This window comes from Drosophila mauritiana, chromosome 2L, assembly GCF_004382145.1.
Source record: "Drosophila mauritiana strain mau12 chromosome 2L, ASM438214v1, whole genome shotgun sequence".
Classification (NCBI taxonomy): domain Eukaryota; kingdom Metazoa; phylum Arthropoda; class Insecta; order Diptera; family Drosophilidae; genus Drosophila; species Drosophila mauritiana.
Genome location: NC_046667.1, coordinates 3,291,957 through 3,317,294, shown reverse-complemented (window position 1 = coordinate 3,317,294; position 25,338 = coordinate 3,291,957). Strand labels below are relative to the sequence as shown.

The window sequence follows — 25,338 nt, the reverse complement described above, 5'->3', positions numbered from 1 at the left end:
AAGAATCAGAAAAATGGGGAGCCAGGACGAAGAAAGGAAGTCCAAACGCCGTCGAGGCGACAACAATTGTGCATTTGAATGCCGTTCTGGGACTCAGCATATTTCGCTGTGGGCTTCTGCCTGGCATCCGAAAAAGTTCGAAAACAAAACTATGCCAAAACAAAAAAACGTAAGAAAGCAGATGCACACATAAAAATGTCAACACATTCAGATCCGCTCAAGGGACTGCAGGGTTTTTGAATTTTCTGAGCTTGATGCTGCCAAAAATGGTGGCAAATGTGGCCTTAAATCGGGAATATTGTACAAGAACGCAGAATTGGACGACCAATTGAATGAAATTGAAACGTTTTAACGAACTTTATATCAGCCTTTGCAATCGAAGGCCATTTTGAAGTCCATAAGTAATAAATTAGAAGGTAATTGCTCTTGCCCACAAGTGTTGCCACATCGAATATCCTTTGCCTACATTGTTCGGCTCGCTTCGAGACACTTTGTGGCCTAATTAATAAGGAAGGCACCTGACCGACCAGGTCTTTGCGACGAGGCCCTCAGGACACGCATGTAAAGCACATAAACAAATTGCAAAAGTTATTAAAAACAAACACCATGGAGGTGGAACAAAAGCAAAAACTACGCACACGCGCACTTTTTATGGCCAGCCATTCGGATGGGAATAAAACGAAGGACCAAGGAGGCAGGACTTAGCGGCATTTCCCCCCATTTTGGCCAACGGCCAAAACACACATCAATGGGATGTAATCTCTGGAAGCCGCGGGAGCAACTGGGGGACTCACAAGAGTTAAGAGGAAGTGTGCTCGGAAATAACTGTTTAAAGAGAGGGCACACGTTTATATTTTAGTCTTTGCTAAACTAAGAAAAAGCCACACAAAATAGAGTGGAGATATTTATAAAAGCATATATCTTAAACATTAGAAAGTGAACTGATTCAACTCCACTATGGATATGAGTTCCATAGCAACTGACTAGGATGTCTACCGCAGTAAGGAGCAGCAACCGAAATGAAAAGCCCCAAGGTGCAAGAAGAAGCTGCATTTTCCAGCACACATTTCAGATGCGTTCGCATCCGCCGCTCCAGAATTTCCCACAGCGATTGCGCCCACTTCACCCACCACCCCTTTCTGGTGCCTGATGGCTGCCAAGTCATGTTTGCATGACGAAGTTTTCCTCAAACCATTTGGGCTAATATTTTAAGTTGGGCGAAGCTAGCAGTGATTTGTAACCTTTGATGACGCGGCGGGTTAAGCGAACAGCGGGGGCATCCACGGGTTAAGGCAGCCAGGCAGTCAGGCAACCAGGGAGCCGCAGTTGGTAGTCGGAAATTAGCGCTAATCTTTGTAATTCCAACAGTATTAAGGATGGCTCTCAAGTGGCTAAAAATGGGGAAAGAGCCGGAGTAATTGTTAAAGTGGCTGAGCTGCCAATTCCAGTCGCTTAAAGCCACTCAATCCTGGCTCGAACTCAAGTTCATTTATGAGAACGACTTATAACAAATCTTACGGAAGCTAAAAATATTCTATACTGAATTATAAAAAAGATATTCCTTATTTTAATGTCTTACTATCTTTAATTATTAGAATTATAAAGGTAATTATGTAGTTTGAGCTCCATTGGTAATGAAATCGAAGCACCAGTCTGAACATAACTCAGATATCTGTTTTCCAATCGCCTTCTGTTGCTGTCCTTACGATGAAAAACTGGATGAGGCATATTCCATGCTCCAGCCCTGATTTCCCCATTTTCCTGCCGATTGTTCTCGTGCACACAGCAGAGTCCTAACTCCTGATCCCAATCCCATCTCCTCCTGGTCACTTCTGCACCAACAATGCGTTTGGCTCAGGGACGTTTAACTCTTTGGTTATCCGTTTGAAAAGAAGGGGTAGACGAAGTCAGCAAGGGTATGATGAGCTATATGCGGGTTAGAAAATTTAAGATTACTACATTAATTCACAAAACAATTACATAGCTAAATGATTGTTAGATTACGAATCTTTTTTGGATTTATTAAAGTTTATATTTTTATTTTTTCTAAAAATTCCAAAAGAAATTAACCCACTTAAATGTCTAGGGTAGCAAACTAAGCTGGTTGGTATTCATTATTTGGGCTGTGTGCCTTTTCAGGAACCAGTCCTTGTCAGGAGTAAAGGATGCTGGTGGGGGTTGGCCGTCTGGGTGTTTTGTGGCGTCATCTGGTTAAACACACAACTGGTGAGTGGAGTCGCAAAACAGAAGGAAAACATTGTGCAACCCGAAGAACCAGAAGCAGAGAGCCCTAAAAGCCACTCGCATATTTTCGCCCAAGTTAATTTGGGAGTGGGTAAATCTTGGGACTGCAGGACGTGATGGAAAACCCGGAAAGTTGGACTCTGGTCAATGTCGCACACAAAGTTGCCAAGTTGAACTCCGCCCCAGCCGGTCGACTTTTGGCCAAGAAAACACGAAAGTTGATCAAGAACTAAGTTTACCTCATCGAGGTGGTACAACAAAACCATTTTTACCCACCCCCAAGGACACTTGAAAAAAGGATTCAACTAATTTAGCTAATGAAGGCGAAAAATGATGGTGATACATTTTTCGAAATGCTTAAATGTGATTGGGTAATCCTATACAAAAAATATTAGGTTATAAAATATTACTTTAGTCTGATACTTTCCAGTGCCCCCGACCACAATAATCATTTAGACAATAACTAATTTTCACCCGGCACACGTCAAAGTTGCTCCATCAGCGTTTTCAGTTTCCTGGCCAGCGGATCCAAGTTTTTGCGACAACTTTGTGCCTGTTATGCTGCAGTTTGAAAGCCACTTGGCCGACTCCTCTTCGTCCTGTGAGGCTTCCTTTTCCTCCTTGTGCTTCACATCTCGACTTCCAGGAGCAAAGCTCGAACTTTCGCAAATTCCTTGTAAGAAGTCGAGATGGGCATGGTCTTTTACGTAATTAGTTGGAGCAAGTTGAGCAAATTAAAACGAGAAAAAAAGCTTAAGGATATTGGCGGTACATCTGGGTATCACCTGCTCAAATCGAAAGAGTTTAAGCAATTTAATTACATACGAACTAACTCCAACTATAGCATTCACCAGCTAATTAATCACTGAATTCCCAGAATCGCCCAACTAACTGCTGGTGTCAAAGGTCAGAAGCACCGAAATCTCGGTCGGAGCCTTGTCAGCCCCGCTGCCGGCCACATTTGCCATTTGGCCAAGTTGAAAGGTCCACCCAGCCAGCCAACCGCCCGCTCCATCACAGACATCATAGCTATCACATCACCGCCCTTCAATCATGTTTTCGACCTTGTTCGAACGCCTGCCAACAGCTCACCCGCAAATTTCATTCAATTTGCAAGAACACAAAACCGACACCGAACCGAAACAGAAACTGAAACTGAACTGAAACTGAACCCAGAACGGATTCATTTTTGAAAACAGGAATGTGGGCGTGGGCGTGGGCAGGGTCAAATTGATGAACATGACCGAAGTTAGTCGCTCGTTGCCACATTTTGTGCCAAAACAATGGAGAAAAGCACACATTTTCGTGTTTTTCGAAAGTCTTCAATCAAAATGCGTCGGCAAAGTTTTAATGCATGCGCCGCCTTGCCTACCCGCTTTTTCTCAGAATATACAACGAAGAAAATGAAAATGAACGAAAAAAAAAAAAAAACTATGCCGGATGAAGTTTTTAAGTGACGAAATAAGGGGGCGTGGCAAGCTGGCGCCTGCCGCACGGTTTGATAAATGATGTGTCGAAAATAAATGATTATGCTTTCAGGGGGACTCCCCGCAAAAGTTTTTCTTCTGCTTTTACATTTTGCCACTTTCCAGCTTCCCTCTTTTTGCTCTAAATTCGTCCTGTTTTACGCTGTTTCTCCCCGCAAAAGTTGATGTACTATAAGTTCATCTATGTGCATGCCTCATTTGCCATATTGATTTTGTTTATTTTTTACTCTCTGGTTCTTCGCTTCTCAGTTTTGTACTTTTTCTCGTGTAAATGGGAAAGAACATTTGTTTCCATTAAACTCGGCTTAAGATTTACATTTTTGTTTTGGTAATTTGGGGATGAAAAGTTAGGATTAAATGATGTGAAATACATTCGCCGGGAAAGAGCTCCATCTATCCACTTTAAAGCTGAAACCTTAAGACCCAGAAACTCAAATTGCGATTGTACTTGTGTAAACAGTTTTTACTGGACCATTGGCCAACGCTATTAATAAGAATTTTTAACACAGGTTACATCATCGCCATTTTCCTCCTCTCTGTAGTCTATTCCTTGCTGAGCTTATCCCCTGATCCCTCGGAGGCCGCCACCAGAGAAGCCGACGATGTGGATGGACGCAGTACCACGCTGTTGTCGCTGCTCTCACTGCTCGAGTCGCCCACATTCAGTTCGATGCTGAGGGATTCGGCGGGCGGAGGAGGAGCTGAAGCAACAGGAACTGGTGGCACCAAGTTTGGAGTTCCGATGCAGATGCGTTTGGACGGCGGCGGAGCCACATGACCCAGTCGCGCGTTGGAGAGAGTTGTGCCAGAGGAGACGGGCTCGAATGCCATCAGTTCTCCGAAGTAGACGTGCTGGATCACGGGAAACTTGGAAAGAATCTGCGGATAATTTATAGTATTGGTATTCAAATAAAGCTACTTTAAATTAGTCATATTACTGATTCAAGATTACCTCTTTTTGGTACATTTTAACTAGACCCGCATTAATCTTGGCCCATGATGGCACATCTGTGATGCTCCACAGCTGGTTGGAGTGCTCGCCAAAGTGTCCAGTCTTGACCTTGCAGATGTAGTCGATGCAACTGATGAACATGAAGTGATCCTTGTACTGGGTAATTATCTCCTCGTCCACGAACTTCGAGGGATCAAAGGGGCTCTTAACTGAAAGGAAAAGTTTCAAAAAGGAAAGCTCGGAGGGATTTCACTTCATTGCTTACCCGCTAGCTGTGCACTGCCCCAGATGAAGGGAACGAACTGGAAATCGTCCAGGGACCAGACTCCTTGGCTCCCAGCGGGTTCCATGTTGTAGGTTCGCTGCAGCTGCCTGGCGAGCTCAAGGTACCGATTGAAGAGTCTCAGCGCAGCACTCACGATGTCCTTTTCCTGCAGGATCTCGGCCTTGAACAGGGAGCACAGGAAGAAGAGGAAGGACAACTCGTGGCCGGTTCCGTAGTCGATCCTGGTGGCATTGCCGAAGGACTCCGTGAGATACTGCCCCAGCTCGACCTGGTATCGCTTCTTATCGTCTGGCAGCAGCTGCTCTAGGAGTTCGGGCAACAGTTCCCGCATTGCCTGCGCCCAATCCCTGTAGGCCTTGTTTCCGAACCGCTGCGGCTGTTCCAACGGAGGATTTTGCTCCACCAATTTCTCCAGTGCATCGAAGAGCCGCAGCAGCTTCTTGACCATTTCCGACTCAAAAATCTCGTCTGTGGTTTTAATGCCTTGAATGGCCGTACTAGTGCCATTTATATATCCAATCAAATCGTGGAAGGCGCGGGATCTTTGCCAAACGCCCATGTCGCCCAGATTTTGCACCCTCTTCGCAATTGCCGGCAGTTTACCTGCAAAGGGAGTGGTTAGTTATGATATGTATCTTCAGAAATTCATTCAGCCTACCTGCTGCTTGGTGAATGGCACTCGCCATTATCGTAGTTTCGTTATTTAACTTCAATTTAAAGCTATTTTGATCGGGAGTTACGTTTTGTTTGTTATTTTGGGCGCTTCTTCTTCTTGTTCTTCGCGAGCGCAATAGTGACATCACTAAGTATGACCAATGATTACGGCTGTTCACACTGCGCAGCTGCAGCATATCAGTATTAATAAGCCAATGAGCCAATGTTAAATATAATATATATTGAGTCTAATAAGAAATTCAATTCCAAGAGGCAGTTTAAAATTTAGGACATAACAATACAATGACTTGACTTATGATGCTGCTGCAAGCAAAGATGGTGTCTAGTGGAAATACAGCAATGCAGGGGGAGTATCGTACAAGTGCCCATCCCTATTCGATAGATAACAACAAACTCCGCCTACGCCGGCAAAATTCTGCGACATCGCCACGAAAATTGAAAAAACCGTGTTATATTTAAGTGTATAGCTATTAAATTATTAGTTCATCATGATCGAGACACTGTATAACCTGCCCTTCCACATCCTGGTGCCGCCGAACATCAAGGTGCGCAGATTCAGCATTCCAATGCCGTCGCCGATGGCCGTTTTCAGTGTGATTTTGTTTTCCTATTTTCTGGTGACAGGCGGTGAGTTTTCAGCTTCATATCATTGAGATTGGTTAAACAGAGGTCTGATTGGCTCGCAGGTATCATATACGACGTGATTGTGGAGCCACCCAGCCTGGGAGCCACTGTGGATGAGCACGGACACTCGCGTCCAGTGGCCTTTATGCCCTACCGTGTGAATGGGCAGTACATCATGGAGGGTTTGGCCAGCAGCTTTCTGTTCACCGTTGGCGGCCTGGGATTCATCATCATGGACCAAACGCACACGCCGGGCAAGACTAACCTCAATCGCCTGCTGCTGACCGCCATGGGATTCATTTTCATCCTGGTCTCCTTCTTCACCACCTGGCTGTTCATGCGCATGAAGCTGCCCAGCTACCTGCAGCCCTAGAATCTCTACTGAAAAATGTTTGTGCAACGCTCTCTTAGTATTCTCCCACATTCGAATATCTATAAATCGAACTGCATTCGCCAGAAATTCTAGTTTAAAGGGCTTAAAGCTGTGGAATACCGAACAAAAACTTCGATTTCGTTTTAATATTTTGTGTACTAGTTGTAATATTGTTTAAACATCAGAATAACTGGCTGGTTTGCACCAGAATCAGTTAAGTAAACTATAGAACGTCTCTAATAAATAATGCAATTGTAAAGCGAATCAAAATAACAATGAAACGAGTTAAGCATTGTTTTTTTTTTGGTCGCTCAAGTGGCCCGCCGAATCGAGAATGTGAAACCGAGGAATCCAAACATTTTGGCGTCCCATGACTCTCAGTTTGCGTCGTGCTGTTGGATCGCGCAGTTCGCTAGTTCGTGGGCAGAAACAGTCTCCTTCGCCTATGTAATTTTAGAATCTATTTTTACCCCTAAATATAAGGTACGCGCATGTGTAGAAGTGCGCCTTTAGCTGATATTGGCCAAATAGTTACCGTGGAACGTTAGAAATACTCAAAGGAAGCAGAAAAACAACCATCATTGCGCCTGCTACCAAGTGATGTAACCACGAGCAACACAAATCCTCTCCTGCGCTCATCTCCCAGCGGCTTCTGCGTCGTATTTTGTTTACCTGTGGGCCAAAACCAAAACAGAGACATGTCGAAAAAGTGCTCCGTGCGATCGCTGAGCGACAGCGCCTTGGCGGAGCTGGCCAATCTCTTGGTGTCCACCATCAGCTACGCGCAGTATGCCCCGGACGTGCAGCTGGACATCAACATCGTGATGGTGGAACTGAACGAGTATCTGGCCCAGCTGGGAGCCACCCCCAATATATACCAGGATCTGCTCAGGGTAATCCTCAGCTCGGACTATCTGGACGCCAACATGCGGTTCACCTGCCTGCAGATGCTGCTCAACTGCGGCGTTACTTTCCTGATGACCGAGGTTTTTCCCTTCAGTTACTACGAGAAGATCCTGCAGGTAATCAAGGAAAACACTTTATAGAAGCCTTTTTTGAACAAGGTTCCATTCTCCAGGTGATTGCAGCCCAAGGAGCTGGACTGAGAGTGCTGAATATCAAGGGTATCTGGGTCAAGGAGGAGCATATGCACTACATGTATGACATAGTCAGGAAGTGCAAGCAGCTGGTCAAGTTGTATGTGCCCTATATAGCCAACGATCGGCTGCTGGAGGAGATCGGTAACTGCTGCACCCGTCTGCAAATCCTGGACATTTCCGGCGAGACCGACATCACGGAAATCGGCATCGATCTACTGGCCAAGGGCGTGTGCTCACAGTCACTGACCGTTGTGGATGTGGGCATGCCGGGCGAGGAGAACATCTGCTACTCGGACATTGCCCTAATCCTGGAGCACTGTCCCCAGGTGGAAACGCTCTCCACGTACTCCTTTGTTGGCGCCTCCCTAAAGTTTATCCACGACAATGTTGACGATCGCTTCAAATGTCGACTGAAGTACATCCACGACACAGGCACAGATGAAGCCACCTTGCAGGTGATCATGCAGACGTGCCCCAGGCTGGAGACCCTCTATCTGGACTCGCCCAAAACGGGTAGCCTGAGGGCTCTTAGCACGCGCAATTTGCGCAAACTGAAGATCTACAAATTTGTGGTGGCCGAACTGCTGGCCCTGTTGGAGCGTCCGATTGGGAGGAATCTGCGGCATCTAACCATGATCAAGGGACTGGGGAACCTGGAGCTGGGCAAGCTGGCTCGCCTGTGTCCCTCGCTCATTGATCTCGACTGCTACATGATCGACAGTCTATCCTACGGAGCCGGACATGCCAAGTTCCATCAGCTGGAGGGTCTGGAAATCCTGAGCAGCGCCATTCTGACCAGTTCCTTGAAGGCCTTTCTCTGCAATTCCACCGATCTGAAGAGACTGGCGGTGGACACGGTGGAGTTCACTGACGATGATATTATGAGGTAATCATATAATATACTTCTTGCTGCAGTAATCAATCAATCATATATTTTTCAGCATGTTCATGCAGCACGATTTCAAAGTTTTGGAGGATGTGTGGTTCACTCTGGCGCCAGAGCTCACAGTGCAGTCCGTGGAGGTGGAGTACTGGTTTTAATCCGTCTAAATACTTGGCTAATGTGAGTTATTTCCAGTTACTAATGGACAGCTGCCCGGAACTGCAGTCCGTGGGTCAACTGAACGGCTGGTCCCTGACGCCCGATGATTTGGCGCTGATTCGTGGACTTCTCAAGAGCGGCAATTCGAGCATTGTACTGACACCAAACGGTTTTCTAGCTTGAGTATTATTAAGTCGTTATTTTCAGCTTTATAATTTAATTGTGTGCTTTACTCTTAACTTTACTTATAACGTAATCGTTTCTCTTTCCAGCGCCTTCAATAGCACTCGCGTTGTCTCACTCCCGCCAGGTGGAGCAAACTTTCTTGTGAGCAAGTCAAGTGTTGTGTATTCTAGTCTGCTTGTGATATTATTAAAATAAAGTTGCTTTAAATTCTATTTGTATGTCTTTCAAAGCAAGTGTATTAATTTGAAAGTATCGCCAATAGTTTGGCCTTTCAGTGTTGAAAAGCACATGTAATTAACATCATATGGCCACACTATCCAAAATGGTGTAGCGCACGATGGTATTTATTTTCACACCGGACAGTATTTCTCGCCCCCTTCGCTGCGGTCCTACTTTTTATGCGCAAAAAGTGAAGAATATTTCGCTCCGTTCAGACGAATTTAACTGAATTTACACATGAATCTCATTCGCTAAAAACTCAAAGAGCGCATTTAGCTGTGCAAAAACTGAAAGTGCGTGCAAAAGCCAACGTAGCAGTGATAGTACTCAATTTTAGCAGCTGGAAAACCGAATGAAAAACGACTTCCGCAGACGTCGAAAAGTGCCACATAAAAGAAATAGGTGAAATAAACAAATAAACGGTGGAGACTCGATAATCAAAACCGCGGAGTAGGAGTGTCCAAAGGGCGAAGGGGAAGGGCAGGAAGGAGGAGCGGCATACCTCGCCGTGTTGTCATGCATTTTGTCACACAGCAACGGGCACAACAGCAGCACCACAAGTCCTCCGCCTCCTCGTCCAGCTCCTCGCTGGCCTCCAGTTCCTCGTGCTCCGGATCGGGATCGGCATCGGGATCGGGTCTCGGACTAGGATCCTCCTCGCGCTTCGCCGCCCTGCGCAAGTCCGCCAGCCAGGGTGCCCTGCCCAAGTCCTTGGCCACCGCCCACAGCCTCTTCCATCGTCCTTCGTCCACGCAGGGCAAGCACAAGCGCACCGCCAGCCTAAATGCGACGCCCATGTGAGTTGCCACGCCCCGCACGCCCACCTGCCCGGAAACTATTCTAGAACGTAAAGTTATGCCACTGCACGGAAAGAAATCGAGTAGTCGAAAGTTCCAATTGGAAGTATCAAGTGTTTCCTACAGTAAAGTGTTTATGTAAACTATGTAAAATATGTATGTAGAAATCAGCTGTGTTGAAAATGTTATGCTTGTCAACGTTTTACTTAGAAACGTGCTGATCTTTAGAGACTGAAATATATTTTGTGTGTATGTATTATCTGTAGCACTGCGGAACTTGGAACTGATTTCTTTCCGTGCAGTGGAAACCTAAGAGCTAAGCGCGTTAATTTGTGGTGTAGGATTGCCCGCTGGTTTGCATGTTTAACCCGTTGCTAGTCATATTGCATGTCGTTTATAAGCCCCTCTTTGTTCCTTTCAGTTTGAGTTATCCACCCCCACGCCCGCTGAAAACCTTTCCAAATCCGTGATAAGGCGGGTTGCCCCATTCTAATTGCCCCACACCTCGTACTTCGTGCATTTTGATAGCATTTGCGTTTATTGCGCAACAGTTGCCCCACCGCCAGGAGACGAATGTGTGTACATTGCGTTTCGTTGTGTTAAGGCGTTCTAGGATATCGATTTTCTGGGTCCCTGAGGCAGCCAACTAAAGCGAAAAGAGCCAGTAAACAAACAGTAGCTTTCTTCGCTGGAAAAACTGAGCCAATGTGTCTGGGTTATCAACGCACTTCGCGGGTTATCAGTTGAATTAGTGAATGAACTCGAAGTAGGGGAAAAATGGTTGCCTTAATTAATAGATAGCAAAATAAACAATGACTCTATTTAAATAGCAAGTGGAAGTTTTCGAGAATTTCGAAATTAAATGTTGAATAGAAGATAAATAGGGTATTTGCCCATATTTTCATGCCCGAAAAAGTAATTCAATTAAACACACTTTTGCAGTCTTTAACCTTTCAAAACTCAGGCATTTCAGTTGCTTTTAGTAAGGTGCTCATTTCGCCGCACATTTAAACACTCGCATTAAGCTAGTAATTGACCAATTTTCAAGGACTTTCACATTTTACAGCTCTTGCGCCCACTGTACTCAAATGTACCACAAAAGAATATACAATTTGTGTTTTGTGCACTCAAGCGTTTTTCACGTAAAACTCGAGCATTTTCGATTGGCCTTGGTTGGATTTTGTGTTTGAAATTAAACAGTAGGAGGCTTTCAGCTCGGAAAATGCATTTGGTTGGGAAGTTTGGGAGATATAAGCTTGGTTAATAGCACGGCTAGCGTATGCAGTGGTCTGCTATCGGTGGGCGCGATTTTCCGACCCCGAGAAAACGCGAAACCGGGGGCACTGCCACTATTACGCCGACGGCTGCTCTCGAGTGCAAATCGGAACGTCGAACTGGGATGACGTGCCCGGCACGAGCTCCCACTTTCCACGATACCACGGGCATTCAGTTTGAAGTCCGTATATCTCGCCATCGCGTGCCTTAGACAACCCAGCGAACAAACAAATGACAATCGAGAGCAAAAACAAAACGACAAAGCGGCTCTGAACACGGAAAATTAATTAAATAGTTAACAGCAAAACGGTGGATTTTCTGAGTGTGTGTGGGATAGTTCATAAATTAATGACATTTCGCCGAGCGGTGCTAAAAATAAGCATATTTTTTGCGCTGTTTACGTTTCGTCATCACTTTTGCGCGCTGGCCGAGACCAGACTTGGCCACTTTTGGCCACTTTTTTCGGCTGTTCCGCGGCGATGACATAGACTCGCTTGGACAATACAAAACAGCCAAACAAATGCCGAAGGAGGATATAAAGAAGCCGCCGAGGAAAACGCTGAATGTGGACGCAAAGAAGGCCAAGCGAAAAAAAATGTAATACTGGGTTCGCTCCTCACTATTGATTTTTCTCCGGGCTTAAGTGGTTGTGGTTCAGAAGGTGCCGGGGGTTCCAATTGTTCCGCTGGCGCTGATGTAGCCATTACGAACTCTGGCTGAAGTAGTTACCCCTGTGGCCAGTGGCCTTTCGAATCCGACTTCCCTGACCAGTGGAGCACTCTGTGACCACGAAGGCCAAGGTTCAGGGGGCAGGAGTATCTATTATTCAAGCGCCCAGGCGGTGCAATTGCAATCGTAATGATTACCTGCGGTCGGTCTGTAGCAATAATTGATGCACAGTATATCGGGAATTGCGTTGAATGCTGAATGATATTTCCCATTGATAAACACACATATCTTTTAGTCACGCATTTTAAAACAAAGGCAAGTTTTAGTCATACATACATATTGAAATTCACAACGACATTCAGCCAGCAAAAATTCCTGGAAATTTATATTATTTAATTTGGGAAATTATCGTTTGTTTTGCCTTTGCTTAAAATAAACAACTAGTTCCATATAGACGCCCCTAAAAATGTCTAGTAAATTATCTTTCTTAGTTAACTGAAATGGAAACTATATTTAGCACTAAATCACGAGTAGCTCATCTCGCATGTTCTCCACTTTCCCAGAATTTTCTTCCCAAACAATTACGTCAATTAAAATGGTATGTAATTGCGAATGGTTTCCTGTTTGAATTTAAATTTTCAAAAATCTCAATCATACGAGTATTTTGTTTTTTCCTGTCTTATATCAGTTGGTCGTCACAACTTCTGAACTCCGCTTTATCGCAAAGTATTAATTCTATATACAGATTATAGGCCATTACATTATCTCTGATCTTTCACACATTTTAGCTGACTCTTAGCAATTATGAATACACACTCGTTTAATGAGCGCGAATCATCATTAAGTCATTAAGTGCTGTTCGCGTCACTTTGTTTACTCGATTCGCAAATTATTCAAATGCAAATATATATATTTTCATGAACTTGAACTGAACTTCGTGATAAGAAAAGTTCCAGTTGACTCTATCTCGATCTCTATATAAAGGGTGGATCTGGAATCTGCTGTATCAATTATTTGCTGAGACTTCTGTAAACTGACAACTTTTTGATAAGGTCGATTATCTTCAAGGCGACTATTAAAGGGCGTCGTTTTACATTTGTTAGTTTCGAGTGCTGGGGAACTTAGAAAACTTAAAAAATCATTAAAGCCGATTGTGTCACGGCTCAATTTGCATACATCGAATTTTATAGGTGCCGAGTTCAGTTGCTCTTTAATGAGCAGATGTTTCGCTGAAAATGTTGCAAAGTGCATGGCGTACACTGTTTCGGGCTCAACTCGGTTAAATGGGCTTACCCCTTATTGTTTAAACAAATTCAGGCGAACGGAGCTTTTCCCCGACCACACTAATCGCTTCAGCAAAGCTTAATGCCGGACTATCTTATCGCTCTTATCAGCGGCTGCTGGCGTATACGAATATGCGAATAAACGCGTCAGTATTAAGAAAATAATAACAATTGTGTGGCACACACACACACCCACACCGAGAGAGAGGGGGGAGGCAATGGAATTGATTACAATCGTTTAATGGCAATTGGTACACCATTCCGTCGCAGCCCACTGAGGCGAGAGCACGTCTAATTGAGAATTATACATATAGAAACGTGTCAAAAATGCTGAGGCGAACGTTGCGAAAAAGTCGGAAACACCGGGTTCTCTGGTACGGCAAGATCCCAGCCAGCAAACTATCCGAAATAGTTTTTTGTGTGCTATCAACGATGCGAACAATTAGGGCAAATTACTTTCGAGCGAAATTACTTAAGCCGGCGATCAGTTAAGAAGCCACGATATCTTCTAACAAGCCAATTGACAATTGTCGATGGGACTTCGTATTCCCCATCTGCGGCTTCCTTATCGAAGTGCTGACTGGAGCCATAGATTGTGCTGCGGAAACGTTAATGGTTCTTTGTTAATGGCCAGAAGCACTGGTCGTTGGATTAGCCGTTGAACTCTGGCAAGTGGTTTAAAGCCTCGATATCCCATTGGGTTTCCTAGAAACGAACAATAGGAATACAATGTAACTGAGGCCGTTCTACCAGCGCTACTGATTAAGAACCATTCTAAAAGGTTGCCTTCCTGTATTTATGCACCATTTGGCTATGAAAGTAATCGCGACTGTCTCTACTTCTAAACCTTTATCAACTTTAAATAATTAATTATATGGTAGCTGTTGAAATGTGTGCAACTGAAGTGGATCCACCTGTGCTTGATTATAAATCTGATTTACTTGGAACTAATCTGTGAAATCATGTGCAGTCTGCAAGCCAGTATTTTGTTGGTGTCAAGAACTCTATTTGGTGCTTTCGTGTAGAACTAAACCCCAATCCCAATCGCTCCTAATTGAATAGTTTCGAGTTTCATCGCCCTCAATTGTGGTGGGAAATGTTGCAATGGCTATAGCCTGTCTAATGGATCCAATTTATAAATTCCCAGCTTGTAGAACTGTAGACTTTGAAGTCAGACCTATTGTACCCACTCCCAATTCTTCTGGTTTTATTCGATTTAAGTATTTTGTTGGATTTACCCGATCTATTTAGTTGCTCCCGTTGTTCCGTCGTCTTGGGCATGTGTTTTGATTTGGCATTTGTTATTTTGATTTGTTTATATATGCATTTTATTGTAGGATTAAAGATAGTGATAAAACCAACCCAACAACATCAAGTGTAACCATAACCGCTCCGACTGCCGAAAGTTCGAGCAGTAGTAGAACCCCTGCCAATGCCAACATGATACCCGAGACCACCCAGCCCGATCAGCTCCAGTCACAGACACAGACACAAGCCCAGCTCCAGCCACAGTCTCAATCGCCGTCACAGTGCCAGCAGGCGCAGGAGAATCCCGAGCATCTCCAGCAGCAATCGCAGCCGGAGGAGGAGCTGCAGGCGGAGGCGCCTGGTAGCAATGCTGGCGACAGGTAGGTGGGATCAGTGCTCCGGAAACTCTCCAGCCAGGCCTTGGTCCAATTCCGTAAGAGATCTCATCATCCTTCCAAATTTGCATGCCTAGTTCAAGAGTTTTTCCATTTAATCGAAGTAGCAGTAGTTCGCGGTGCCCAATTGAATCCATGCTAACCTCGTTTCCTTCTACCATTCACAGGCGCGATTCGATCACCGAGGAGATCACGATAACGAGCACCACAAACAGCAGTCTAAGCACCAAACTCCTGACCATCCAGGAAGCTGCCGGCAGTTTTGAGCAGAGCAGCGCCTCCGTATCGACGTCCTCCAAACAGATCGCTTCCACCACAGCCGGCGGTTCGCCACCAGCTGCAGCAGCTCCAGGTGCCAATGAGTTCAACGGCAGCGTCCTCCGGTTAAGCCAGGCCGTCACTTCCACTAGTCCCGGCTCCATCTCGAGTGCCGGCAACACAGCTGCACCAGGAGCCGCCCCGAGCATTAATATCGTGTCCAGCGAGTCCACGCGGGATCAGTCACAACAGCCGCACGGCGTCGACTCCAACGGCGCTCCAGGCGACAGTCCCAGCAGCCGGAAAAGCTCCACCAGCTCCAAGGGCAAGGCTAGCCAGGCCAAGCTATCCACATCCAGCAGTGGACGCGATGAGGTGAGTTCGAATGGCCGGCGTGTGGGACTTAAGGCGGGATCAGAGGACCATGTCGCTGGTTCAGAAAAAGTTTATCATGTGCATACAATTTCGACTGATATTTCTGCATTACGTTACTATGCTATGAGTCATGCCAAGTTGGTCAGTAACTAGAAACTAACTAAGCGATAAGAAATTTATTACACACCACTCGAATTTTCTAAGAATTCTTCACTTGCTACTTACCAGTATAATGCTATTTTCACCAGTGAGCATGATAGTTCAAGGCAATCACATTGGCTTGGTTTAGCTTTATATAGTACAAATTTGAATAGCAACGTCACTTGATTGCTTTTTTATTAGGCCTATTTCTATGGGCTTACAAACCGTGTTGGGCTGGGCATCATAAAAAGAAGGTTTGAACCAAGTAGGGAGTGACTTCCGAAAATATATTTTTAAATTTGATAAGACATTTACTTTTGGCGTCTTGGTTTTATCGACGTTCTATGCAGTTTGAGGGTGTAAGCTTTTGTCATAATTTGAATGCTTAGAAAACCATGCTTTCGAGTTGAGTACACATAAAATTTGTTTTTGTTTGATGAACTAATGATGATAATGGTTAGAGGCTTTTTTGTCACATCTTTTCAAGTTCGAATGAACCAATGTCAATTCTTTTACGTATCTATATGAGTGGCAAGGGCTAGTCAAGAAAAACCTGACTATTTCGTTGGAATAGCGCGATGAGCTTTAAAAACTAGCCGTTTGTTTATTTTGCCCATTAGCCATCACACACGCCCCGAAAAAGGTGTGAAATTGGTGGAGCCAAGTGTTCGAATCAAATTAAAGCCACTCGAAGCGACGATCAATCGATCAGCCGATTGACAGATAGAAAGCTGCACAGATAGCCAGTTGGGCCGACAGATAGACATGGGCTATTTGGATTAATGGCCCCATATTGGCCATCTAACAGCCCAATCTACTTGCTGTGCGATAAGGAGCATGTGTCACCATGTGTGTACGTGCCCTCTCACCCCATCGAGGGGCAGCTGATTAGCTGATTAGAATCACCCTTCAATGCGAAAGCCAAAGCTCGCCACATAAATGTTAGGGGTCCAAGCTTTTTTCGGGCCAACCGGGCGATGATAACGATTCGTGTGCGGCGGAGCTCTTCCATTGACGTTTGCCCGGCTGGCAATGCCAAATTAGAATTCGACAAGCGACGGAGCGTCTCAGCGCGAATAGAGACAGCAAAAAAAAAGAAAAAAACAAAATAACAAACTAATATCGAGCATTGCAGCGAACTTTGTGTAAATAATTGGGGGTCGTAAACGAACGACAAGCGTGTGGGGTGATAAGAAGTAAAACCAAACACCTGGCCGAAGAGACTTTCCTACGAACGGCCGTGAATCACCCGAAAAAAAGAGCTAACAAACAGAGTGTTGGTGCAAACAGGTGGCCAAAAAGCCAAAGGCAACGATACCCAACTGCCTGGCGCGATCCATTTAGAGTTAAAATGTTTGTACACGCCAACGCAGTCCGCAATAAATGGAAATCCTCATGGTGTTTGATCAGCTCTCCCTTTCGCTTGTCTCCCAGCAGGACATCTCGCAGCACCGGCTAAGCGATCTCACCCAGCACGAGCTGAGCCTGCTGCGCGTCGACCGGGAGCAACAGGTGACCAGCAGCAGCTCCACCTCCAACGAGAAGCCGGCCAAGCCGTCGAGGCTCTCGGAGCGGGCCAAGAAGAAGTCCTGGTACAACGTCATCTATCCCAACTACAAGTCGCGGGCCGAGGACTTCAAGAAGCTCTTCAAGGACGTGCCCAACGACGAGCGCCTGATTGTGGGTGAGTTTTGAATAGGCCGGGTAGAGTAGCCCACAATGATTACCTTTGTTTTTCATTTAATGAAATCAGTCACATGCAGATTCAGTCCGATAAAGGTAATTATATTCATGAGCTCCTTTAAAGGCAAACTTTGCAAAAGCGTAATGATTTCATATATATTAATATTCCATTTAATTGTTAAGCGAGTCTATATAATATAGTTATCAATGAGTTTACATTTAAACACAAAAATAGTGATTCATAATGAGCAATCAATTTTTCATGCTATGTTTTAAATTAATGTGCAGTACGGACAAATGCAATTGTGATAATTGACGACTGATGATGCAGTTGAGCATTAGAAAATCACCTTGATCATTTGAAATTTTAATGTAGTTCAGTGATCTTTCGCTCTGATAAATGAACTGAGAAGTGTAATCATCAATGAATTCCCGTTAATGAAACACGCCTTAATTGAAGCAATTTACTCAAGTGATTATCTTCTTCCGCAGACTACTCGTGTGCCCTACAACGCGACATTCTGGTCCAGGGCCGTCTGTATGTGTCACAGAACTACGTCTGCTTCCACGCGAACATCTTCAGTTGGGAGACCTACGTGAGCATCAAGTGGAAGGATGTGACGGCCATAACCAAGGAGAAGACAGCACTGGTCATACCGAATGCCATTTCGATATCCAGCGGCAAGGACAAGTACTTCTTTGCCACGTTCACCTCGCGCGACAAGAGCTTCTTGATGCTCTTCCGCGTCTGGCAGAACACGCTGATGAACAAGCAGTTTTCGCCGCAGGAGATTTGGAAACATGTGCACACCTGTTACGGCGACGAGCTGGGCCTGACCACCGACGACGAGGACTACATTGATCCCACGCTGAACAACGACAACGAGCCAGACTTCGACTTCCAGACGGCCATAGATGACGATAGCTACTCGCAGCGCCAGTCGCAGCAGTCGAATCAATCCAACCAGTCGAATCCTCTGCTTCCCCAGAGCGGAAACAGCAGCGCCAGCAGCGGCGGCGGCGTCCGCGCCTCTGCCCCCCGCAAGTCTAAAACGAAATATTTCTTCAATTCGTCCAAGTCATCGGCCAACGCCTCGGCCAGCGGATCGGATAACAATAAGACCAGGGAGAGCTCCCGCAAATTGAACAAGAAGATGAAACAGAATGCCAAGGAGCTGACGCTCAGCTCGGTGAAGCCGACGGAGCTATCGGTGAGCGTCACCATGAGCGCTCCCAACGTCAGCAGCGGCAGCACAGCGGGCTCCACCACTGCCTCCTCCTCCACCATTGCCAACCACACGGGCTCTGGCTCCGGATCGGGATCTCTGTCGGGCTCAAATACGGCGGCAGCCAGCGGCAGTGGCAGCGACAAGATGAGTGCGGAGAAGAAGGTTAGCACGGCTTCGAACTCGGCCGCCGTAGCTGCGGCAGCAGCCGCTCAAACGTTGGCCAGTGCCAGTTCCGGGTCAGGATCCTTGGAGTCCAAGATGGAAATGAAGCGAAAGCTAGGGAAAATCCATCGCCAACGCGAAGAGGGCAAAAATGCTGCCGAGAGTGTGCCGACAGATGTCTCCGACTCGTCTGATTCCGAGGAGAACAATTTGCCGTAAGTTTTAGGTGCCATGAGTTAATCACATCTAACTAACATACTCCTTCTATCGCCCGCTTAGATTTGTGCCCACCACAGAGTGCACCTCGACGCACGAGGGACGCCAGATCGTGCACACCATTCTGCCAATTAACGTGGACACCTTGTTTAATCTTCTGTTCAGCAAGTCCAAATTCATAACTGAATTCCATGCCATGCGCAAGTCAACGGACCTCGTGCTAGGCGAGTGGACCAAGAACGAGGAGGGTCTGCAAGTGCGCACAGTGAACGTCACTGTTCAATTGGCCGCCTCTGTGGGGCCCAAGACCTCAAAGGTGAATGTGCACTGGCCTCAAAATAGAAACGAACAAATAAACTGACTATCAAATGCATACAATGATTCCCCTAGGTTACCGAGTACCAGACGCAGCGGGAGTGTAGCAAGCCGGGAGAACTGTATTCCATAGATGTAAATAGTGTTAATGCAGGCATTCCATACGCGGAAAGTTTCAGTGTGCTCATACACTTCTGCCTGGCCAGGTGAGTCACCCAACTTGCACTCGGCGATGATAACTAGCTGGCTGATGAACAGTGCACAGATGTCACTCAACTTCTGACTTTTCTAATTGGCATTCTAATTCCGTTTCATAGAACTGTCGATGATCACACTATGCTCTCAATTCACACCCAGATCAAGTACAAGAAGTCGATCTGGGGCGTGGTCAAGGGCTTTATTGAGAAGAACACGTGGGCGGGCCTGGAGGACTTCTTTGGCGCTCAGTTGCATGCGCTCCAGAGCGAGACGTGCATTCCACCTGCCAAGGGAAAGGGTCGGCGGCCGAGGAGAGGTAAGCATTGCGACTCTAGCCGCAGCAACCAATTAACTACAATGCAACAACCACAACAACAAGAACAACAAATACAGCAACAAAGCAAAGCAATTTCTTTCTAATATTTTGTAATGAACATATGAAATCAGAGTTCGAATTCGATAACTGCCAATGCCAATTGCCATTGCTTCTTCTAACCACACCAAAACGCACGCATGCTCACAATAAACATGAAACCACTCGTTACGAACCAAAAGCAACATCCAGCTACAATCAACATACATCTCAGGCATGAATCAGCAATCCGCCACCTCCACGTCGACCACCTCCATCACGACAGGTGCCCTCCATACGGCCACCAGCACGGACAATGACAGCATCCAAGAGTCGCGACATCCCCATCAGCAGGACCAACATCAGCACCAGCACTTGCACATGCACCATCATCACCACCATCACCATGGTAGTCAGCATCATCATCACGATGCCAGGCACTCCTATCATCATCATCAGCCTCTGCTTCCCCATCATCAGCAGCATCCCCATCACTGGCATCACCGTAAGGCTGTACTTCAGTCCGGCAGAGGTACAGCTTAAGTATTTGGATCCTTCCTGACTAGCAATTGCCACACGGGAATTTTTTTATGTCTATCAGTATTAAAATACAGTTAGTTAGTTGTTTATAAAAAAAAAAAAACGAATAGATAATTTGGTCAGTTTTACTAACGGATGAATAAGTGTCGTACCTTATAATCTACTCAGAATTAAGCTTAAAATTCTTAAAGAATCTTCAAAATTAAGAAAATATGTCATAAATAATAGTTTGAAACTTAATGAAACTTAATTTAGAGTGATTTCGGATTCTTTACTAAATTACATCGTTCTTTTAATGCGATTAAACTTAACTTTAAATATACTTTTCCAAGTAAATTCGATAAGAGGCACAGCTGGCACTGCCAAAGATTTATGAGCACACGTGATGCCGACCATAAAGCAATTTCACCAATTTTAACCTTCTTTTCGAATGCTTCCTTTTATTAATCTAATAATTTTTTCTACTGGTAATGATTACTTTTAATTGCTTTATCAAGTTTCGATAAGGCTTCATTCATATTTTGCTTAAAGTTTTGCCCCCTTCTAGTTCATAATGGATTAACCTTCAACTAAGTCACAAGAACTTGACGAATCTTCAACCAATTCGAATTTGTTCGCGCATTAATTTCGTTTAAGAAAGCTAATATTATGTCGATCATTAAATTTTTTGCAAGGATATTTTTCACCGCAAGGCTTGGTTCATTTTATAAAAAGTTAACTACTGGTAATGCAAACTTTTCTGAAGCTGTCCGGCTTGAAGAGTAATGTATCTTTTATCTTATATACGGTCTCTTGTGACGATTGCTAGCCCATCATGTACCTCCTAATCACTTGCTTTTTATTGCAGCTTAATTTATTTACTAGTGATTTATATTTTGTTGTACTCTTAATGTTGTGATTTTGTTGCCAGCCTATGTTCATTTCGATTCTTCCGTTCGAATGGTTTGATTTCTAACCGTTCCATATGCCATTCCTCCGCTCGTCCCCGTTTCTCCGCAGGTACCGCCACCCAAATTCGTCCTCTGGAGGAGGCAGTTGGTCCGGCCCCAGCCGGTGATCCCCTGGAGACTCAAATGCTGGCCACGGGAGTTATTCCCGGGGCGGCAGTCGGCGCCGCCGCCGGTCATCCGCTGCTGCTCGAGGGCGGCAAGCAGCAACAGCTCCACCACCAGCAGCAAATGCACCATCACCACCTTCAGCCGCACAAGCAGCACCTACAGCAGCAGCAGTTGCACCTGGGCGGCGGTGACGGCCAGCCTCTGGCATCGGGTCAAGGGTCACAGGGTCACAGACTTAGACACAAGGGCTTGTGGTTGTTGGTTATACTCTTGCTGTGCTTGATGCTGGCATTAAATGTGATATTATTACTTAAGCTCTGGAGGCTGGAGGAACGCATTGACGTGGATCTCAATCGGCGGGCCCGCATGCCCAGTTTGGCGGCCTTGAGGTGAGTCCAAATCCATACTGACAACCAAATTCGATTTAAATGGACCTACGCTTTTCAGTGAGCTGCCGAGCACGAATCAGGAATGGCTGGAATTGCTGCGAGACCAGGAGATGGCGCACGAGAATGAGCTGCACAAGTGGCAGCAGGTGCTCCAAACTGCCATCGAGCTGCTGAAAAAGGTGAGCATTGTCTGCGAAAAGATCACCAACGATAGCCACCTGCGTCAGAGCATTGAGTCGATGTCGATGGCGGGGCGCACTGAATTCTAAGCATCTAATTAGACGGTGATTAACAGCGGCGATCAGAGACATCGGCAAACAGCAAGAGCGTCAACTAATTGTATCTTTAACACTCACTACCACACACATGTATACTTGCAACGCGTTTCATAACTGCAGGGCATATTTAAGGAGTCCATTTAACGTTCTCAGCGTTATGATAAATGAATTTTTATTGGATGCATTAGTTTTTTTTTCTTTTACTTGGATTTTATGTTTACGTTTTTATAACTCACTACCGCCAAATTTAGTCATCTCACGAGCAGATGGAACGGTCTGAAAGTTTTGAAACGCACTGCACCAGCGGGCATTTGTTACTGATCTCCTAGTTAGCAATACACAAAACCCCAACTTGTGCATGTTCTATACTCTCGGATTAAGATACACATCCTCTGACACTGAATGTTAAGGTTAATGTTGAAAATTCATGTATCCCAATCAAGGTTTAACCTATGTTTTCCAACAGCTATCTCGAGCAGAGTTGATAAGTAGTCCTTAAAGATAAGTCTTGTATTCCGTAGAACAAACTAAAGGCCAGCACGGTTAATGTATCATGAAGTACGATTGCAATTGCAATGAAAATCCTTTCAAAATGTTCATATTCTGAAAGAAGAATGGGGAAGAGATTTCCATGGCACCACACAAACTCACTGTCAAAACCTTGTATTTTTGTAAGTAATTTTTAATTTGTATTTACCCTTGTAGCAAGTACTCATTCACTCTCAACTAACCCTTTTTATGTTTGACTAATTCGTATCTTGGATGCTTCCCTGTAAAACGCTTTTTGTGTGGAGAACTAAGTTTGCTTTTAAACTGTTTTACTCAAAATCCTTTTGTTTTTCAGACTGAAAGAACTTTGGCTGAAATCGTAGTACGCTAGCAGTAAAATTTTTTAACAAAATGTGCAAGTAAAATGAATCCAATCCAATTGTCTTCGACAAGTTAGGAAAACACCCGAAACAATTTTTTGGGCCAAAAGCAAAGCCACCAAAAAATCTGAAAATGAATTTAAAATTCAACTAACATTTAGTCGCAAACCCAATACACTTTGAAAAGAAATTAAGAACACAAACCAATATGTTTGTATGCATATTTAGGATTATGTTTTAATGGTAAGAAAAGCGCGTGTAATGTATGATCTAAGTAGCTGCATTTTAGTTAGACTAGAGCAATTGTTTTGTTTTTATCACGGCATTTACGTGTAGCACCTGTTTGCTTGGCTTTGCTTCAGACAAATGTATCTACAAATCCTCAAGTATTTCATATCTCACAACATACCAAAAACCGAAACAAATCAAGAGAGAGCGCCCTGAATTTTTGTTTTAGAAAATTCATTTACATGTCGAGCAAGCGCAAAACTGGCAAACTGGAGAGTATATAATAACTATAACTTTAATATAATTGCCAGTCCATGGCTAGGGGAAATTTGATAAAAACGATTATACAAAATACTTATTGTGTACAATACTTTTGTAAAACCAATCGAAACAATTGTGAGCAATGTTTTCCTTCTTTTGTATAACTCCTCCCAACTCTTTACCCTTTTTCGATTTTTGGCGCCCGTTTACAGACGATACCGATACCAATACCACAACAAGAATCAGAAACAAGATGCTTCGAACTATTTAATCTAAATCGCAAGTCAAGGCCATGGCCAGTAACTGCGTAACTCTATATACACCATATATATGATCCGTATATATGGCCAAGTATTGTTAGTCTGTAGTAGTTGCATTTTAATGTACCAGAGCAAAAATAAACAAAGCAAAAGCTAGAAAAAGCGGAAACTTGTGCGAATTGAATGCGAAGAGAAAACTAAATCGGAATAATTAAGAAAATACATTTAGATCTAAGCAAACAAAATTTATAAGTTGGTTAATACCACGCTAAAAACTAACTCTTGTCAAATTAATTTGGGCCCTAGCCAAATTGGCTTACGATATGTGTCACAAGTTAGTCTTATTAAACAGAACATACAAGAATAAGAAACCGAATGTTAAGCTGCAGCAATGAAAATTCTAATTTATTATAAAACCGAATAAATAAAATAAAAAAATAACGCCTTAATTTGATAAATGGGCAATAAGTTATAAGGGTTTTTATGACATTTTTATTCATGTATACAAACTAGACAATCCGTATTTAAGTACATTTTCAATTTGGATCGCCTTCATGTGGGATTCAGTGCGGTCCATCACATGAGGGATCACTGTGATTAAAGTTGTTGATTACTTGGTGCAAATTTGATTAGTTTGAATGAATGAAAATCTACTGGTATATCTCTTCTAAAGACGCCATCGTTTTACGACCGGAATCTCTGCATTGCTCAGTCGATCTACTGACCTGGTATTCCGCATCTGTGAATCCGACTTCTTAAGCGAGTTCTTTGTGGTCATCGTCTTGCTCTGCGTACTGGCATCCTTAGCTGTAGACTCTGCTCTTCTTGGCGAGAGGGGTGGTCGCTTTAGTTGAGTGAAACTGTTCTTGGCGAGCTTTGGCTGAGCACGGAATGATCCCTGCCCGGCAACTTTCCTTCTGCGAGGCTGAATTACCACCGTCCTGGAGGACTTGGCACTGGTCTTCTTGCTGGACTGGGAGTGCCTTGGGGTCGCGGTCTTGTTCCTGCCTCGTCCATCGGACATCTTCTCCACCAGCTTCTTGATCACGTCCTTCTCGCTCGGCGGTTGGATCTTCAGGGAAGTGTGTTTCTTGGTCAAATGCGCGGCAGTTATGGCATTTGCCGCTGGCGGAGTCATCAATTCCAGTGTTTCTGTCAAGGGAAACTCCATCGCACTTGGGTTGTATTTCTTCTTTCCGTCGGCAGCCCCACGTTCTGCTCTAGGCCGACGAAATGGCGGAAGATTTCCATTTGTGACCGCACCTTCCCGTTCCCTGCGCAGCCTTATGTGACGATTCACCATCAAATCAAAGATGGAGACTATCGGGGTATTCAGCATGGACGTCATCGTGTTTAAACCGGGTTAAAAGTTTGGAAAATTCGTTGAATGATTAGTGATAAAAGTGTATTTGGGGTGTTTGTACTGCTACAAGCTGAGTGGGTTGTTGGAAAATGATTTCTCCATGAACATGTGATGTGACGTATTAGGTAGAGATATTTTCTTAAAAATTTTAAAGCTTTCGTAAATTACAATTATTTAAAGGCGCATTATTAAGCTATAGACGTATATACCATAAATGAACACAAACGCTGACAATATACTTGCATACTTTTAGGCGTGTAATTTTATTGTTATACCTTACGTATTGCGATCGTCTTACTGATAAATCT

General features: G+C 44.6%; 5 protein-coding genes across 17 annotated transcripts; 3 read left to right on the top strand and 2 right to left on the bottom strand.

Annotated features, from left to right (window-relative positions):
* Nucleotides 1-4,173: 4,173 nt before the first annotated feature.
* LOC117151062 (serine/threonine-protein phosphatase 2A activator) lies at nt 4,174-5,759 on the bottom strand. The gene is made up of 4 exons (XM_033318294.1): nt 5,628-5,759; nt 4,949-5,572; nt 4,684-4,892; nt 4,174-4,610 (listed from the first exon to the last, which is right to left on the bottom strand). The coding sequence occupies exons 1-4, from the start codon at nt 5,653-5,655 to the stop codon at nt 4,275-4,277; spliced, it is 1,197 nt and encodes a 398-aa protein (XP_033174185.1). The 5' UTR covers nt 5,656-5,759; the 3' UTR covers nt 4,174-4,274.
* A 261-nt stretch (nt 5,760-6,020) lies between these two features.
* Nucleotides 6,021-6,917, top strand: LOC117151064 (putative oligosaccharyltransferase complex subunit CG9662). Its single transcript, XM_033318297.1, has 2 exons — nt 6,021-6,271; nt 6,331-6,917. Exons 1-2 carry the CDS (start codon nt 6,133-6,135, stop codon nt 6,639-6,641), a joined length of 450 nt encoding a protein of 149 aa, XP_033174188.1. The 5' UTR covers nt 6,021-6,132; the 3' UTR covers nt 6,642-6,917.
* A 69-nt stretch (nt 6,918-6,986) lies between these two features.
* LOC117151061 lies at nt 6,987-9,181 on the top strand. 3 transcript variants are annotated; one of them, XM_033318291.1, is made up of 5 exons: nt 6,989-7,663; nt 7,720-8,627; nt 8,683-8,764; nt 8,820-8,966; nt 9,056-9,181. In XM_033318291.1, the coding sequence occupies exons 1-4, from the start codon at nt 7,340-7,342 to the stop codon at nt 8,964-8,966; spliced, it is 1,461 nt and encodes a 486-aa protein (XP_033174182.1). In that variant the 5' UTR covers nt 6,989-7,339; the 3' UTR covers nt 9,056-9,181. The 3 variants fall into 3 exon arrangements, with proteins under 3 accessions (XP_033174183.1, XP_033174182.1, XP_033174184.1); XM_033318293.1 differs by having other exon boundaries at nt 6,996-7,663; nt 8,820-8,936; nt 9,056-9,180; XM_033318292.1 differs by lacking the exon at nt 9,056-9,181 and having other exon boundaries at nt 6,987-7,663; nt 8,820-9,049.
* A 158-nt stretch (nt 9,182-9,339) lies between these two features.
* On the top strand, nt 9,340-24,083 carry LOC117151059 (protein Aster-B). 10 transcript variants are annotated; one of them, XR_004460802.1, is made up of 12 exons: nt 9,340-9,985; nt 14,550-14,840; nt 15,023-15,488; nt 17,064-17,313; nt 17,805-18,918; nt 18,983-19,235; nt 19,310-19,440; nt 19,552-19,748; nt 20,020-20,316; nt 21,324-21,771; nt 21,830-22,720; nt 22,894-24,083. XR_004460802.1 is itself a non-coding variant. In XM_033318285.1 (12 exons), exons 1-12 carry the CDS (start codon nt 9,705-9,707, stop codon nt 22,927-22,929), a joined length of 3,885 nt encoding a protein of 1,294 aa, XP_033174176.1. In that variant the 5' UTR covers nt 9,340-9,704; the 3' UTR covers nt 22,930-24,083. The 10 variants fall into 10 exon arrangements, 9 of the variants coding, with proteins under 9 accessions (XP_033174176.1, XP_033174175.1, XP_033174174.1 ...); XM_033318285.1 differs by having other exon boundaries at nt 21,830-21,950; XM_033318284.1 differs by having other exon boundaries at nt 21,830-21,950; nt 22,571-24,083.
* Nucleotides 20,294-25,115, bottom strand: LOC117151063. 2 transcript variants are annotated; one of them, XM_033318296.1, is made up of 2 exons: nt 24,393-25,115; nt 20,294-20,378 (listed from the first exon to the last, which is right to left on the bottom strand). In XM_033318296.1, exons 1-2 carry the CDS (start codon nt 25,013-25,015, stop codon nt 20,324-20,326), a joined length of 678 nt encoding a protein of 225 aa, XP_033174187.1. In that variant the 5' UTR covers nt 25,016-25,115; the 3' UTR covers nt 20,294-20,323. The 2 variants fall into 2 exon arrangements, with proteins under 2 accessions (XP_033174187.1, XP_033174186.1); XM_033318295.1 differs by lacking the exon at nt 20,294-20,378 and having other exon boundaries at nt 24,132-25,115.
* Nucleotides 25,116-25,338: the final 223 nt, after the last annotated feature.

What these genes read in the sequence shown, in the direction of transcription:
- LOC117151062 (XM_033318294.1), bottom strand. Translation starts at nt 5,655, where the DNA reads ATGGCGAGTGCCATTCACCAAGCAGCAG. An exon ending in TGCCATTCACCAAGCAGCAG is followed by an intron (nt 5,573 to 5,627) that starts GTAGGCTGAATG and finishes CTCCCTTTGCAG; the next exon opens with GTAAACTGCCGGCAATTGCG. An exon ending in GGGCAGTGCACAGCTAGCGG is followed by an intron (nt 4,893 to 4,948) that starts GTAAGCAATGAA and finishes TTTTCCTTTCAG; the next exon opens with TTAAGAGCCCCTTTGATCCC.
- LOC117151064 (XM_033318297.1), top strand. Translation starts at nt 6,133, where the DNA reads ATGATCGAGACACTGTATAACCTGCCCTTCCACATCCTGGTGCCGCCG. An exon ending in CTATTTTCTGGTGACAGGCG is followed by an intron (nt 6,272 to 6,330) that starts GTGAGTTTTCAG and finishes ATTGGCTCGCAG; the next exon opens with GTATCATATACGACGTGATT.
- LOC117151061 (XM_033318291.1), top strand. Translation starts at nt 7,340, where the DNA reads ATGTCGAAAAAGTGCTCCGTGCGATCGCTGAGCGACAGCGCCTTGGCG. An exon ending in ACTACGAGAAGATCCTGCAG is followed by an intron (nt 7,664 to 7,719) that starts GTAATCAAGGAA and finishes TCCATTCTCCAG; the next exon opens with GTGATTGCAGCCCAAGGAGC. An exon ending in TCACAGTGCAGTCCGTGGAG is followed by an intron (nt 8,765 to 8,819) that starts GTGGAGTACTGG and finishes AGTTATTTCCAG; the next exon opens with TTACTAATGGACAGCTGCCC.
- LOC117151059 (XM_033318282.1), top strand. Translation starts at nt 9,705, where the DNA reads ATGCATTTTGTCACACAGCAACGGGCACAACAGCAGCACCACAAGTCC. An exon ending in AGCCTAAATGCGACGCCCAT is followed by an intron (nt 9,986 to 14,549) that starts GTGAGTTGCCAC and finishes ATTTTATTGTAG; the next exon opens with GATTAAAGATAGTGATAAAA. An exon ending in TGTACTTCAGTCCGGCAGAG is followed by an intron (nt 20,317 to 21,323) that starts GTACAGCTTAAG and finishes GTTTCTCCGCAG; the next exon opens with GTACCGCCACCCAAATTCGT.
- LOC117151063 (XM_033318295.1), bottom strand. Translation starts at nt 25,015, where the DNA reads ATGACGTCCATGCTGAATACCCCGATAGTCTCCATCTTTGATTTGATG.